We start from the raw sequence: 17,767 nt of genomic DNA, 5'->3' as shown, positions 1-17,767 counted from the left end.
GGGTAGAGGCGGTGATTGGGGCTGGTATCGATTTTATTGAATAATATAATAGTCTTATACCCAATTTGCTTCCCAGTTTTTGAAATTTTATATAATCTTTAAAATTGATGATTTTATGTTCATTTGTTTAAAAATAGAATTTGTCCGGTCTTATTTGCTCAACCTGTATAATATGTGATAAGACAATTAATGTATACGTACATCCACAATGACAATAAATAAAATTAACACTCTTATAGATGAAAATTATTTGTTTTTGGCCCTACAGGTTTAAAACTAACAAATTCAAAAAAGTACCCAACGTTTTTAAGCTGACCAATGAGTGAGCCTGGGTATTTTGTAAGGGTTGTAAACAGGGACAATGGACGAAAAATTAACTAAATTCTCTCTATGATAATATGGTATAGATAACAGAGAAAAACTTGAAAATCCATTGTTCTATTCCTGGTGATTTATTTTCTAGAATCTTAATAATAGCATAGCTTTTCTATTATCATTAAAAGTTAAGCTTTTATATAGATAAGGCCAGTTCACCAATAACTTTTAAAGGTTGACCGATTTTTTCTGTAGGCCAACCTAAACAATTACAACCCAATAAAATCGGTCAACCTAAAGTTTCTATAGGTGGACCTAAAATTTCCAGAGGTCGACCTTTGTCTTTTGTGAACTGGGCTTTAGAGTCTGTATGTTTGTCCATACATTATTGTTAATTCAGGCATGTTAGAGTTGTCCTATAAATTTCAAAGGTTTCACAGTTTTAGTGCTCAATAAGGTATCCTGAGTGAAGCGCCACTTTTTACAATTTTTATTGGGAGAAGACAATGTATGTTTAATTGATATTTATCCCAAACGATACTAAAATTTATTTATTGCAGCGTATTATAGACATCATTCTGCGGAAAGTAAATTTAAAAATTATAGGATTAATTTCGGTTTTGTTGACCCTGAGGAGCCGAAGTCCTAGGCTAACAATTCTGAAATTGTTATTATAATTTTTTATTTTAATATTCATATGAAATTGTCTAATTCATAATAATATACACATATTTTTCCAGTATGGCTTTGAACCGGTTTTATTCCAGCGGATATTAATTGGTTTCGAAGACATACTTAAAATAAATTTACCCCTGTTGTAGATTAAAATTATTGGTTGGGCACTACTCGTTCGGAACCAACCAATCAAAATTACATAAAAGTACCCAAAGCTAACTATTGAGCGTTGATGGTAATGAAACATTGAGTACCTGTATGTGTATAAATGTATAAATGTGATTTACTTTTGTATGATCCCTACATCCATGTGGGTATGGTTGGTCTACAAATTGTAACATTAAATAAAAAATGTTTTGATTTATAAGCGAAGCTTTCTACATGAAGAGTTGGAAGGTAATAAATTTCACTGGTACCTAAAATTTTATAACCTTTGGATGCCTTATTATATTTGGTTAATTTTATTTAATCTAAATTGGTTGGTACAAACATGTAGTGTCAAAACTTTTCCACTGATTATTTTAATCTACAAAAAGTGTTCTGTTTTTTTCTTTGATAATTGTCTACAATATGATACATTTTTTTCCAGTATGACTCAAAACCTATTAAATCAAGAGGGAAAAATTAGATTCGTATCCACACTGAAATAGTTATTTATCGCATCGTATTATAGACAGCTTTCCGCGGATTTAGAAATGTTTAATTGTAAAATTAAAAATAATGCAAAATACTAGTTATAATATGATACATGATTTTTCAGTATGATTTAGAACCGATTCTAATCCAGCGGATATTAATCGGTTTCGAATCCATACTGAAAAGTATTTTACTAGTCCTACTATGTACTATACAACTATCTTACATATACACAATAAGTTTGCCTGATATTGTATCATTTGTTGATATGTTTATTTCTTAAACAAGGATGACAACATCTATAAAAGCGAAGCTCTGAAATGGAAGGACAAACAACAATTAACACTTGTAGATTGTCAGAACTAAATTAGCAGAATATTAATGAATCAGTACAAACAATATTGTAAGTAAATTTGTTGCAAAACTGCATAAATAGATGAGACTGTTTAAGGACATTCTTACATTTTTGGGACTTGTTTATAGAGATGTTTTGCTTATAACATTTTACCTTGTTGTATTAGAAATCAGTTTTAAAAAAATCAGAAGAATCGGATAATTTTAACATACAAAAATTTGTTGTCAAAAAAGTCAAAAATCGACATGTTTCAAATGGACGTACGGACATTCTGGTACTGATTATAGAGTTGCTACGCTTTCTAAATTGTACCTAACTACTACAGGAATCATCATGCAAAGTTTAGAATCGATTGGACAATTCTAACCTGTTTAAATTAACGAAAAGATCTAGCTCTCTGTGACGGATGGACGGACCGACCCTAATTATAGAAAAGCTTCGCTTTTAATATGTGTTTTTATCATCACTGTAGTCCTATTATCTAAGTAGTAAGCGTTTTTTGTCTCTCCTAAAGGATCTTGCTAACCAGGCATATGCTGGGTAGAAATTTAATAAAAAATAATATGAAGGTGTTAATTACCATTAAAATATTGATATTTAGGGACGTGTGAAATTGACTGGAAATTTTAATATTTTGGCCGAATAAAAATATTAAAAAATCAGGTCAGGATTTTATTGCTCTAGACATCCCCTTTTTTTAATTTCTAACCCTTTATTACTAATCTCCAAACTTCTCATGAACTTTATGATTTTACAAGTTTATTAAAAATAATTAAATGCTAATCAGAGCAATAAAAATCCGAGACAGACACGAGTATCTATTTACCATTTAAAAACACCAAATCTCTCCAAGATATATATTATTCAAGTTTTATACAAGTTTGGGTATCATTATAATTATTCAAATTTGGGTACTTTATTTCTTAATATCTGCGGAAAACTGTCTGTAATAAAATACAATATATATGAAAATCATATCATCGCGATTGGGTACCACTATAATTTTATAAGATGGGTACCATTATGATAATTTAAATTTGAATACTATATTTCTTAATATCCGCGGAAAACTGTCTGTAATAAAATGCAATATTAGAATATTACATAAAAGTGAAACTCCATCCCCCCTTTTAGCACACTATTAGTTTTTAACATTTAGGCATATCTTAATATAATTCTATTTAGTTTTAATTTAACCTTTTTCCTGTTATAATTTTTTTGTTTCAAATTTAAAATCCACGGAAAAATGTCTATAATATGATGCGATAAATAACTAGTTAATTAAAGTCAACGAAACCCCCTCTTTCTACCTACATATTTTGGGGATTAGCGAGATCAATTAGTACAGACATCAAATCTTTTATCCAAGATATATCATTGTTTATCCTTGTTTTTTTTTTCTTAAATTAATCTTACAATCTCTACATATATTCACAACCAGGGATCTCAAGAGATAAGACAATGGATGATAAATTGATGTTTGTACCCAATGATGATATTTAAATTATTACTTAGTTGAAAAGTTAAGACACTGCTAATTAAAAAAGCCGTCTGTAATACAATGCGATATATATGAAAATCATTTACATAGAATACATTTTACATTAAATTGATTATTCTTATCTAAATTTGGGTACTTTATATCTTAATATCAGCGGAAAATTGTCTATTATACAATGCGATAGATATGAAAATCATGTTGGTTAGAACTTAGCATATTTACATTGAAAAGATTATTTTATTTTAAAATCCGTAGTAATCTTATCATCGCAATTTACCATTATAATTATCTAAATTACTATCTATCAAAATATCCGCGGAAAACTGTCTGTAATACATAGGGAGGGTGGAGAAATTGAGCTGTTAATTACATTAGTATCCAAAGTTACTTCCATAATATGAAAGGGGGGGGGGTGTGGGTTTATATCAGCAAGGATGACAACATCCATAAAAGCGAAATGGTAGTACAATCAAACATTAACATAAATGTATATGTATAAACAAAAAGTATTACATAGTTGCTACTCTTTCTAAATCTAAACAATACTAGCATGCATGAATTAATGGAGCACAGACGGACAAATTATAGAAAAGCTTCGTTTAGACAAACGTTTAAACAGTATATAGCCCCTCCCCCCTTCCCCTGATGTATGATATATAATGTCTACCTATGAGAATTTTTTAAAAGCGAAGTTTTTCTATAATTAGAGTCGGTCCGTCCGTACCTCCGTCCGTCACAAACAGATAGCTTTTTTAGTTAATTTAGGCATGTTAGAATTGTCCTATCGATTTCAAACTTCAATTCTTTGGACAACAAAGTATAATGTTTCAAGCAAAGCAACTCTATAATCAACTTCTAAAAATGTAAGTATGTCCAAAACATTATCCTGTATCAAGCAGTTTTTCAACAAATTTACACTTTTGCTTCAACTTGTATATTGTGATTATTCAGTTCTGACACTATACAAGTGTTAATGTTCGTTTGTCCTACAGTTTCAGTGCTTCGCTTTTATGGATGTTGTCATCCTTGTTATTAAAGTATTAGTATTGGGTTATTTATGGCCCTCCCTCAAAACTTTTATTAATAAATGGAATAATGAATACCCCCCCCCCCTAATCCTATAACTCTTCTATGTATGTGCGTGCTCAATTTTTAACCTCATTTCCTGTACTCCTAATGAATTATCGAACTAACCAATAAGGGAGTTCACTGTTAGCAATCTAAATAGACCACTATTTCTCCCTTGTCATAATATCCACGTATAAATCCTTTGCTACAATAGGCAAATGTATGTGTGATTGTCCAATAAGATCTCATAATTGTCTAGACCCTGCAATAAATGTGTCGTTATATTATAAAAAAGTTAATATGTCAATATTATCTTTAAATTCTTTTAAAACAGCCTAAATCAAAAGTGCGACCAACGGAAATCAGTTGGTTTAAGAGAACACCAACAATGTTCAAGAAAAAGGATAAAAATCTAGAATCCAAATGGATAAGTCAATGGCCGATAAATTGATTTACATCATCATGATATACGAAATTTTCCCTACATTTGGACACTAAATTAAATGAATCAACCAATCAAAATTAAATAAAAGTCCCCAAGGTTGTAAAGCAAACCAATAGGAAAACGTTATTTTGAGACTTTGGTGACTAGTTTAATAAGCAGCCCAATGTCCCCTTCCTCCCTGATAAAACTATAGTTTGGGGATATAGAGACTATGGACGAGTTACTAATACTTTTACTAGAAAAAAAGGAAGTGGTTAGATTCATAGACAGAGGGGACAATTGGCTGATTATTATTCTAGTCCCCAAAGTTTTATAATAACGTTTTCTCAATCGTTGGCCTTACAACCTTGTCGTGTGTCCAAGTCGTGTGTCCAAACGTTTCAAGCACTAATTGTGTTCTACAGAAGGGGTAATTTTGTGTATCATCATTGAGGATGTACATAAATGTATCGCCCATTGTCTTATCCCTTTAGATACCTGGGTTGGATTTAAGCTAAAGTAAAGGAAGTAATAAAATCAAAGGGGTCAGTAAATCGGTGAGGGGGGGGGGTGGAGGGGTTGTATAAAATGGGCGGAGAATGGCTATTGCAATTTAGAAATGTAGCAATTCTTTTCTTTATTTTGTATCCTAACCATGGTTCCTAAGGGATAAGACAATGGTTAAAAAATTGATGTACATTCTCCAATCAAGATAAACAATATTAACATCAATTAAAAAATGAAAGAACGTTTTTTCAATCACTGAACACTATTATAATTTACAGTCCAATGTCCCCTCCCTCCCTGATTCATGGTTTGATATGGATAAACTTTAATTACTATCATGTACTTTGTGAACATTCCCTTCCACATTTTAATTACATTTTAAATCATCAAAGCCGCTTATTACATGCATATTATGGCAGGAGGAAAATAGTCGTCAATTTAGGTTGCTTTAATGGACATAATTTAACTGTTAGTTCGTTTACCTAGTAGAAGGGGATTGGACAGGTTAAAGGGGCTGGATAGGGGTATCGTTATATTAGCCAGCTACAAGTTTCACTTCATTAGAGTACAGGATAATCTTGCGTAAGATCTAAGTAATAATAAATCCAAATAGTATAAACTACTTCTTACAAATTTCTCATAATTGAAAAAACAACATGTCTTGAATCAATTTGTTATTTTGTCTTTTTGCGAATATAAAACAGTTAGTGAACGTGATTATATACAGAAGTGAATGCACACTCATTTATACTATAACATTTCAAATCAAGTCTATAATTTAAGAACCCCAACACTAAGAAAATAGGCGAAAACCAGTGTTATTATTCTATAAAGGCAGAACTGAATCAGTCTAATGGCTACTCAGATTATTATTAGCTTCATAAAGACCCTAAAAATGACTCAAACAAAAGCCATAAAATATTTTAATATGTATGGATGTTGTCATTCTTGTTTTAAAATTTTTATTCAGAGATAAGACAATGGACGATAGATTGATGTATATATTACTGTCAGTAATATTGTAATATTAATGAATTCAATTGTATATAAACTTCGCTTCGCTTTTATGGATGTTGTCATTCTTGTTTTAAAACTATTATTCAGAGATAAGACAATGGACAATAGACTGATGTATATATTACTGTCAGTAATATTTTAATATGTATGGATTCAATTGTATGTAAAATTCGCTTCGCTTTTATGGATGTTTTCATTCTTGTTTTCAAGCTTTTATTCAAGAGATAAGACAATGAACGATAAATTGATGTATATACCCAATGATCTATTAGTACACTCATCTAAAAGATAAACAGGCAGTGAGAGTTTTAGATTAAAAAAGGTAGAAATGATAAAGTCCAGATTTGGTGATTATTTTTCAAAATATATATAAATTTGGCGTTTTACCTCAAAGTCATAAAAAATCTGTGAGGTTGTAAAGTTTCCCCCTTCCCCCCACGTAACAAAAAATGGCCAACCCAAGAAATTCATAAATTTGTTTATTATTTTATTACCTTTACTGCCCACAAAAATGAATATTTTTATTCCAATATTAATATTGAAAATATAAACCCTTCCTCTCTGAACAAAATTATAAATTTAGGTGTTAATTAATACTTCCTTTGTGAACGAAAAATTTAATATTTAAACCCATTAAATATATTGATATTTGAGTCCAAATAAGGTCTGACCACAAAATTTTTCAATTTTATTAAATCTATTGCTACCTAGGCTATGCCTGTTGCTAACCGCTGAACCGATATTGTTTTCCTTTACAGTGAAGCTTCTTATAGGTCCTGGGAAAGTTTTAAACTATTTTTTTTATTCTTTTTAAACTCAAATTTAATATTGGATGAGGTTGACTTTTCCCACTGCTAACTTAAGTGCCCCTAGAGGCTTCTAGGGGCGTAACCGCTAGTGTAATAATAAATTAATAATAAAACTGAAACAACATATAATATTTGAATTTTAAATTGACTTATCCCTTTAGACATTTTCTCTCTGATTATGATATACCTTTGTTCATAAATGGGGGTTGGGAATGAAAAAAGGGAGGAATATGACTCTAGTATATATGTGACCTTCGTCGCATGAACTACGAAGCAAGCCGTGTGATATGTGTTTGTGTTAAAAGTAAATGTTATTTTAAACAAAAATATGAAAACAAAGTTATCAATTGATTTTTTTTGCAGTTACATGAAAGATATTTTAGCAATAATAATCTCGACATTGTATGATCAATATAATGAATAAGTTTTGAATATAAAAATGTCGTGGTTTTTAATGCTAAATCATAAATCACCATTTTACCAAAGATCAAAAATAATAATAAACAAACAAACTAAAAAGAAATCAAAGTGCAATTTTTGAAAGAATCCTAAGGTTAGAATTTTATTACTTTGTTTTATTTTATTTATTTAATATTTATATTTGCGGGAATTTTTATATTATAATATGATATCAACCCAAACATTTAGTAGGGTATAGTTATGAGGAAATGGGACGAGTATTACAAGATTAAATTCGTAACCATGGAGTAGTGGGGATGGTGGGGGGGGGCTTGTTAAGAACCTGGTATTATAAGAAATAGATATAAAGCTGGTTCTACAATGCATTTGAACGCATTATATGATTAAAACTAGCTCTGAGATGCCAAACACGCCGGCTAACAAAACTGGTTTTAATATTATGATTATACATTTTTATATTCGTAGAAAACTGGATATAATTCGCTATTATACATGCTTTTTAAGTATGGTTGAGAACCGGTTCTAATCCACTGGATATTAATCGGTTATGAAACCATACTGGAAAATAATTTATAATTTTATATGCCATTGTCTTTCCCCTACCTTAAACATAAACTATTAGAAACGTTTTAGAGTAAATTAGATAAAGTCACAAATCTTAATTTTAAATCAAACCTTTTCTAGATTGAAGGTAGACCCTTTCGACTGTAACATTTTACTCTGATAATTTTTAGGAAAATTAAAATAGCAATATTGATTTAATTAAAAATAGTCTAAAATCATGATTAAACAAAGATCGTTTTTCTGGCTTTATGCTTAAAACTTACATGATGCATATCTATGAGCAAAGCTTTAACATTAAAAAAAATTTCAATCTGCTCATGTACTTTTGATGGGTTAATTTTATTATCATCATTGGGTATGTAAATCAATATATCATCTATTGTCTTATCCCGTAAGATCCTTGATTTATTACCATCCCTAAACAAATAAAATATAAAGGTTAGTTTAGAGTAACTGCAGTAAATGTGTCAGCTCCCATATTATTACCATAATCTAAGTTAAATATTTTTGATTATGTTTTAATAACATGTTTTGTTATAATTAGCTGTTTTAATATTAGGCTAGGTTTTCACATTATTTGTGACCATTTGACAATATGCATTTATTGTAATTATTTCTGCAGAGACAAACATTCTAAAAACTAAAATTTAAACTTTCAATAAGAATATATATTATTAACAAGTTTGATAATGTTATGTAAAGGTAACAAGATGTCTATGTGTCTGTCTTTGTGTACCGAAGGATCTCCCAAACCACTTCACTGATATGATTTTCCTCTAAAGTGTAGCTTCTCATAGGTCCTATTTCGGACTACACCCTCCCTCTTCTGGGGACGTAACCTATTATATAAAGAAGTAATGTTTTTTTTTTATCCGTAGCTTAAGACTTCTAAAGCTATTAACCCAGCGAGTTATTTATTTTTGGAAAGCTTTATATTAGTCCTACGATGGTTTTATACTATTTTCTTCCCTTCCCTAGCTCCTAAATGTTAGGGGCGCAACCGCTGGTATATTTTAAAGTTTAAAGTAATTAAAAGAGAAGAAAATAAGTTTGTTTCTTAATATGCATATACCTAAAATATATATAAATATCAAACAATTTATTACAAATATTATTTTTTTTCTTCTCATTAATCTATCCCTACCCAACTTAGATTTTCTATGAAAACAAATCAAACTAAGAGCAAAGTACGCATTTAAGAAGAAAAACATTTTTTATCAATAATTTTAATCTACAGAAGGGGTAACTTTGTCAGGGATCTTAAAGGATAAGACGAACACAATTATTTAATAAACAAAATTACCATTTCTGCATGGAGATTAACTTTTAGTTGAAACATTTGAAGCTTTTAAAGAACTAACCAATCAAAATTAAATAAAAGTTTTAATCCAACGAATAGATAAACGTGATTTTAAAACTTTCGAGTACTTGTGTAATTGACAGTCTAAATTTCCCTCTAATATCATAATAGACCGGCCATTGTCTTATCCCATATGATCCGTGGATAAACATAAAGTAATATTTAGTTTTTGGAAAAGGAATTTAAATTTAATCTCTAATATCCCTGGCAAATAGATTGTAGATAATATATCAGCCAAGAGTATCATTTAAAGAGCTATATAGTCGACCACATTAATCATTGAAATCGCAAGGAGAAAAGTTTAAATCGATAGGACAATTATATCATGACTAAACTAACCTAAAGAGCTATCCGTTATGGAAGTTCGGACGCACGTACCTGAATTATAGAAAAGCTTCCCTTATAAATTTTGTATTAATGCAAAGATACTCTATTATTTAGTGAGGGAGGGGACATTGTGCTAGTCCCCAACGTTTAACAATAACGTTTTTTTTATTGCTTGACTTAACAGCTTTGGGGACTTTTATAGATTTTTATTGTAATCTAATTGTAATTCTAATCTACAGAAGGGGTAATTTTGTGTATCATCATTGGTGATATACACCAATTTATCTAACATTGTCTTATCCTTTTAGATCCCTGGCTATTATTACTGTTTTTTTAAGGCGAAGCTTTTGTATAATTGGGGTTGGTTCAGCCGTCTATAGTAAAATCCTATGGATCTACATTCAATTTTTTCTAGATCTTTACAAGTGGTAATGTTCGTTTGTCCTGTCACTTTAAAGCTTCACTTTTTGTATGTTACCATCCTTGTTTTCTCGTTAAAAACGAAGCTTCTATAGAATTGGGGTATGTATGTCCATACATAAATGATAGGTTTTATAAAACACACACAACAAAAATAAGAAAAAAAGTCTTTTTTAAATGTTGAGGAGAAAAAAAAGATTTTATAATTTTAAAAAAAGGGGAGGGGCTGATTTTTAAAGGATGCTCTTACTTGTAGAAGAAAAGCTAAACAAATATCCTTGGTAAACTGTCTATAATTAATACTATAACCCTTAACGGTCGGGGGGGGGGGGGAGGCGTTGAACGCCCCCCCCCCCCTCCCACCCAGTTTTTTCTATCTCATTTTCTGTGTGTGAAAGATAAAGAGCCCAAACTGCGTGACTTTTTAAGTTTGGGTATGACACATAACTGAGAGTTGGAAATTTTTTAATATCTACATCCTGGCGGGCACAGGATGCCAGCAAACCTGGCAGGGTCATCCAGGTAAAGAGCAAAAATATTTTTTTGACTTAAACAAAGCATTGTATCTTACCAAAATACTAAAATATCCTCTAGTAGTACATACTTATATGAAATATATGTGTTCAAGTCAATTTCAGGTTCCAGGTATGATCCTGCAGGTCCTAATCCTCCAGGTCTCCAAAAATCTTTAAAAGGCTCCTGTGGCCTCAATTTTTGACTTAGATACTTCAAATTTTAAACTCAAGCTTTTCTTACATGTCTACATAACGTATTAAAATTTCATAAAGATCCGCCGCTGTTTTCCTGCTGACCACCGACTTTGATATTTTTGATATAAAATTTACATAAAGATAAATATTTTCTGGAAAAAAATTGTTCTTCTAGCTTTAAAAATAAGAAAATTACAGCCGTTTGAAAGTTTTAAGTAAAAAAGGACCTAAAAACAAAGGTTGTTAAATAAAAGGGTGAAGGAAGCGAAAATTGACTTTGACTTACTAAAGGTCGGAAATTCATTATCAAACAGGGGACTTGCACAAAAAAATGTAGCCCTCTAGCTCTAATAGGAACTGAGATAATAGGGGGGGGGGGCGTTGAACGCCCCCCCCCCCTAACCGATTAAGGTGCGGCAAGGGGCCTGACTGTTAAGGGATAAATAATCCCTCAAAGCTTAGAATCAACCTATTTTCTGAACATTTAAAGTGACCTTTTTTATACGAGGTCATCTGTAAATATATGTATTAAGGGATAGGACAATGGATGATACATTAATATACCCCTTCTAAATTATATAATTATTGGTTAAAACGTTTGGACACTGCTAGTATATTACTTGACTAATCAAAGTTTAATAAAAGTGTTGAGGAAACGAATAGAAATTGTGCTATGAAATTTTGATATTTTTGTAACAAGGAGGGAGGGGACATTGGGCTAAAAATTATGCTGGTATTCAAAGTTATTTTTGTTGACTCAGACACTTGAATTTATTCTTTCTTAACTTGCAGAGTCTAAACTTTTCAACCAATAATTTTATTCTAAAGTAGGGTTGAAATGTTTGGACATTGCTAGTATATTAATTGACTAATCATAATTTAATAAAAGTACCCAAAGTGTTGAGCTAATGAATAAGAAATCGTACTACAAAATTTTGGTATTATTGTAATAAGGAGGGTGGGGACATTGGGCTTTAAATTATGTTAGTACCCAAAGTATTCTACCGTTGGCTCAAACACTTGAATTTGGATGTTTTTTTTTCATCATTAGGGAAATGAATAAATGTATTATCATTGACCTAACCCTTGAATTCCTGTTTAAACTTTATGAGATGTATACAAGGGTAGGAGGAAACATTTAACTGTTTATTACAAAGGTTTTTGATAACGTTTTCTCATTCATTGGCACAACAACTTTGGGGACTTTTATTAATTAGTATTTGGTTGGTTTATTGTTCGAGTGTCCTAATGTTTTAACCACTAATTATAATCTACAGAAGGGGTAATTTTGGATTTATGTGCATCAATTTTTCGGCCATTGTCTTATACCTAAAAAAATACATTAAAATTCGTAAAATCAAGGGATACAGTATTGGTTTATTGTTCGAGTGTCCTAATGTTTTAACCACTAATTATAATCTACAGAAGGGGTAATTTGGGATTTATGTGCATCAATTTTTCGGCCATTGTCTTATACCTAAAAAAATACATTAAAATTCGTAAAATCAAAGGATACAGTATTGGATCAATACTAGTTAAATTATTCTGTCTTTCTGCAATAACAATATACTAGCAGCTACGCCACTAGAGGCCAGCGGAAAGTCAACCCTACCACTTTTAGTTATAGTTTTTAAAAATTGAGGGGGGGGGGAGGAGTTATTTTTTTAGATGGGCATTTCCCTTTGATGGTGTTGGTACCCTCCCACAAATTAGATATAAACACTTCCAGGACCTCTGAGAATCTACACTTTAACAAACAGACTGAAAGATACATAGTTAGAGATCCTTCTACTTTAATATTAGAACTAGTAATTATGCCCTTAGAAGACTCTAAAATATTCTTCTTCTTCTTTTTTTTTTGGGGGGGGGGGGATATATAATATCTAAAATTCTTCCCTAGACCTAAAACTATTCACTGCAAAGTGGAACCATATCAGTTAGGCAGTTTTTGAGATTCGCTACACATCCTAGTGTAAAAATGTAATTTACAGTCAAATATCCTCTCTCTCCCTAAATATTAAGGTTTTTTTTCTCTGTCCACATTAAATTTAATTTGTTGGCTTAAAATCTTTGGATATTTTTAAAAATATTGATTGGGTTTTAAAATACCAACAGTATCAAAACCTATTTGCTACAATACTAACCTATAAAAGGGGGTTATTGTTCAGTTGTAACTGAGGTGTTTACACGAAGGGAAGAGTAGGTTGCGCTAAAAATCTTTAATGGTTGTGAGTAGTTTTAAGTAAAAAACAGTAGTAGATTGATAAAAATTTATGTTAACTTTTTAAAAAATTGTCTATAGTTCTTTTCAATAAGAAATACATATATTTAGTAAATATTATCGGTTTTCTACTACAATTTTTAAACCTTAAAACTCTCACCTTTACAGATTTTTAGCACAACCTAATCCTCCCTTTATCATCTATCACCTGATCCTGGTTCCTAGTGAAACAAAAATTTAGTTCATACAGAAAACAAGAATATAAATCCAATAAAGATGGAACCAGGAAAAATAGACAGATGGAAAGACAAACAGACAGACAAATGGACAGACATATATACAAACAGACAGACAGACTTACTTACATTTAAACAGAAAAACAGATAATCAAATGGACAGACAGATCCACAAATAGACAGACAGTCATACAGGATAATCAAATAGACAGACAGGTTTTAAGACATACAGTCAGACATATAAAGAAATAGACAGACTTACATATATGGTCAGACAGATGGTAAGACAAACAGACTGACTGACATGCATATGGTCAGATAGCTGGTAAGTCAAACAGACTGACTGACATCCAGATGGTTAGATAGCTGGTAAGACAGACAGACAGAATGTCATACATATGGTCAGACAGACTGACATATGAACAAACTGACAGATAAAGAGACAGAAGGGACAGAAAAAGTGAACATACAGACTGAAAGTATAAAAAAAATTTCAATTTGTAAAAGTTATAAATACAGAAAAACTAGACAGAAGGACAGTTATAGATGGACAGAAAGATATACAGACAAACAGACATATGGACAGAAAAACATATACATAGACATATTGACAGACAAACAGGCAGAGATACAGACTGGCAGCCAGATGAGCTAACAGATTTACAGAAAGGGGAAAGACAGATTGATAGACAACCAGACCATTGACAGAAGGACAGACAGAGTGACATTCATATATTTAGACAGATGTACAGACTGACAGAAAGACAGACATACATAGGCGGACATAAGACAGCCAGAGGGTCAGATATGATGGACAGGCAGATATAAAGACATACTTATATAGGCAGACATGAGACAGTCATAGGGACATAAAAAATTTACATACAGACTGAAAGTTTTAAAAATTTTCATAAATAAATATGGATTAGCATTAAAAAGATTTAGAAACTACTTCAAAATATAGCACTATGTAAATCTTAATCTTTTCTACATTTACAAAAACAAACAAAAAAATGGTGTATTTTCTTTGTTGGTTAGTTTTCTAATTTCAGATATATTATTATTATTTAGTTTAATAAATTGTTTAGTTAATGTTAGCTAATATTAATAGATGTCTAATTAATAGTATTTAATTTTTCCTTATTTTTTTGCATCAAAGGTGTAGTTGCACTAATTGCATTTAAACTTGAATTTTGTGAACTGCTTATTTTTATGTTTAATAGTTCATTTATAGGACATATATTTGAAATAATTTCAATTTTCTACCATGTAGTTTTAAAAATATCAAGACTTGAAAATCATATTTTTTGGATATATGCAACATAAATGGCTGTCCTGCTTTCACAAAAACAGTATTTGGGTGGTGCCTAATTGATTGTTATTCATTTTAATACAAAATTATACATGTTAGATGGTATTTTTGTTACTTATGCTAGCCATCATATTTTTTAAATGCACTTCATGCAACTATACCTTTAGATATTATTTGATGATATGTAATTATCTCTAATTAGTTTTTCTATTGCCAAAAAATAATTAACCACAAAATTTTAGAATCACTTCAATGTCAGGTTGTTGATAATTTTTTTTGTCTGATGATGAAGTGGTTTTGAAAATCATATAACTACATTAAAACATTTTTGATGCAGTCAACACACAAACAAAGAAATGAGAAACCAAGAAAGAGATAATTTTGAAAATTTTCAATAGAATAACTTAATTAAAAGATTGTCCCATAAAAAAATCTTTTATGATAGTTACTTCTGTTGACCCATTTGCACAACTAGAACAACCAAATTTTTTGAAGAGTACCATCACTTAATTTTATAGTTGTTATATATATTGTGTAATTAATATTGTATTTTGTAGAATTTATTGCTATCATTATTTTTATTAAGAGTATGACTATTTATCATTATGAGTCAGATTAGAGTATGAATTTTAATGACAAACTGTCATATTCTAACCTGTCTTTTGATAATCTGAAATTTAGTAACAAACAGTCATACTCTAACCTGACTGTTTGTCACTCAAAGTCAGTTTAGAGTATGAATGTTTGTCACTAAAAGTTAGTTTAGAGTATGACTGTTTGTCATCAAATGTCAGATTAGAGTATGAATGTTTGTCACTAAAAGTCAGTATAGAGTATGACTGTTTGTCATCAAATGTCAGATTAGAGTATGACTGTTTGTCATCAAATGTCAGATTAGAGTATGACTGTTTGTCTTCAAATGTCAGATTAGAGTATGACTGTTTGTCATCAAGTGTCAGATTAGAGTATGACTGTTTGTCATCAAATGTCAGATTAAAGTATGACTGTTTGTCTTCAAATGTCAGATTAGAGTATGACTGTTTGTCATCAAATGTCAGATTAAAGTATGACTGTTTGTCATCAAATGTCAGATTAAAGTATGACTGTTTGTCACTAAAAGTCAGATAGGAGTATGACAATTTGTCATCAAATGTCAGATTAGAGTATGACTGTTTGTCATCAAATGTCAGATTAGAGTATGACTGTTTGTCACTAAAAGTCAGATAGGAGTATGACTATTTGTCATCAAATGTCAGATTAGAGTGTGACTGTTTGTCATCAAATGTCAGATTAGAGTATGACTGTTTGTCATCAAATATCAGATTAGAGTATGACTGTTTGTCATCAAATGTCAGATTAGAGTATGACTTTTTGTCAATAAAAGTCAGATTAGAGTATGACTGTTTGTCATCAAATGTCAGATTAGAGTATGACTGTTTGTCATCAAATGTCAGATAAGAGTATGACTGTTTGCCATCAAATGTCAGATTAGAGTATGACTGTTTGACATCAAATGTCAGATTAGAGTATGACTGTTTGTCATCAAATGTCAGATTAGAGTATGACTGTTTGTCTTCAAATGTCAGATTAGAGTATGACTGTTTGTCATCAAATGTCAGATTAGAGTATGACTGTTTGTCTTCAAATGTCAGATTAGAGTAGGACTGTTTGTCATCAAATGTCAGATTATAGTATGACTGTTTGTCATCAAATGTCAGATTATAGTATGACTGTTTGTCATCAAATGTCAGATTAGAGTATGACTGTTTGTCATCAAATGTCAGATTAGAGTATGACTGTTTGTCACTAAAAGTCAGTTAGGAGTATGACCATTTGTCATCAAATGCCAGATTAGAATATGATTGTTTGTCATCAAAAGTCAGGTTAGAGTATGACTGTTTGTCATCAATTGACAGATTAGAGTATGACTATTTGTCATCAAAAGTCAGGTTAGAGTATGACTGTTTGTCATCAATTGTCAGATTAGAGTATGACTGTTTGTCATCAAATGTCAGGTTAGAGTATGACTGTTTGTCATCAAATGTCAGATAAGGGATTAACTGGGCAAATTTTGAGGGTCAATTTAATCACAGATTACGATCTTAATCACCTGAACTTTGCTCACATTGAGTCAGATTCGTCAGATTATAATCTGAAATCCCCCCTGACAGATTAAAAATTTGGCGGCAAATCCTGAGTAATCTGAGTTTTAGTACCTTTTTGCGCAAAAACACAGGTTTCGTCAGATTACAATCTGACGAAATGTAATCAAATGTCAGAGTTGATTGATGAGGGGCGGGCAGATTAAAACCTGAGGAAAACCTGTCAAAACTCAGATTAGACAAGGTTTTGTCACTACTTGTCAGATTTAAAAACTACTAGGGTATCTTTCATAATTTATACATTTGTTTCTTCTAAGCCCACGATGGTTCTTACATAATTTTTTTAATATTCAATTTTTTAGGAATCCCTTATAAGTTTGGCCTGTGGATTACTCAAATAGGTAAACAAAACATTAAACTTTTATTATAGGTCAATTTAACATTCGATAAATAAATCAAATGGCATTTTTAATTATTCGGTTTGGCTATATGTTATGTAACAGACGATTTTTAAACATTTTAAACCACTGCTTTTGCAGTACAGATAAATCAAATTTATTTACTTTCAGCTAACCAAAATCTGATGAAGCATTATACCAATTTATAGAGCAGTTTTACTTCAGTAGAATGATGTTTGCCCGTCCGTCCGTCTGTCCGTCCCTTAAGATCTCGGTAACCACTGAACCGATCGGATTCTACTCTTCAGGGTATATACCTACTGGTCCTGTGGTGGTTTTAGGCTATTTTCTTGGGGGGTGATACAACCCCAACCCTCCCAAAAACAAAAA

At 31.0% G+C, this 17,767-nt stretch overlaps 3 protein-coding genes across 4 annotated transcripts in view; 1 reads left to right on the top strand and 2 right to left on the bottom strand.

The window, feature by feature from the left end:
• Window positions 1-10,657, bottom strand: part of Ufm1 (Ubiquitin-fold modifier 1) — a 268,608-nt gene extending 257,951 nt beyond the window's left edge. Inside the window, exon 1 of the mRNA XM_080156691.1 lies at window positions 10,648-10,657. The gene's annotated coding sequence lies outside the window, so the exon portion shown is untranslated. The remainder of the gene's footprint in view (window positions 1-10,647) is intronic.
• The window catches only part of LOC145316261 (tryptophan--tRNA ligase, cytoplasmic-like), a 309,384-nt gene that overhangs the window by 263,281 nt on the left and 28,336 nt on the right, over window positions 1-17,767 (bottom strand). The gene's annotated exons all lie outside the window — the stretch shown is intronic.
• The window catches only part of LOC145316263 (uncharacterized), a 61,109-nt gene that overhangs the window by 36,467 nt on the left and 6,875 nt on the right, over window positions 1-17,767 (top strand). Inside the window, exon 8 of the mRNA XM_080156687.1 lies at window positions 17,342-17,380. Coding sequence (XP_080012813.1) covers window positions 17,342-17,380 — 39 coding nt within the window. The remainder of the gene's footprint in view (window positions 1-17,341; window positions 17,381-17,767) is intronic.

The sequence above is a fragment of the Acartia tonsa genome, chromosome 4 (genome assembly GCF_053477335.1).
Source record: "Acartia tonsa isolate MP-2025a chromosome 4, ASM5347733v1, whole genome shotgun sequence".
Taxonomy (NCBI): domain Eukaryota; kingdom Metazoa; phylum Arthropoda; class Copepoda; order Calanoida; family Acartiidae; genus Acartia; species Acartia tonsa.
This window is presented reverse-complemented; position numbering and strand designations above follow the sequence as displayed.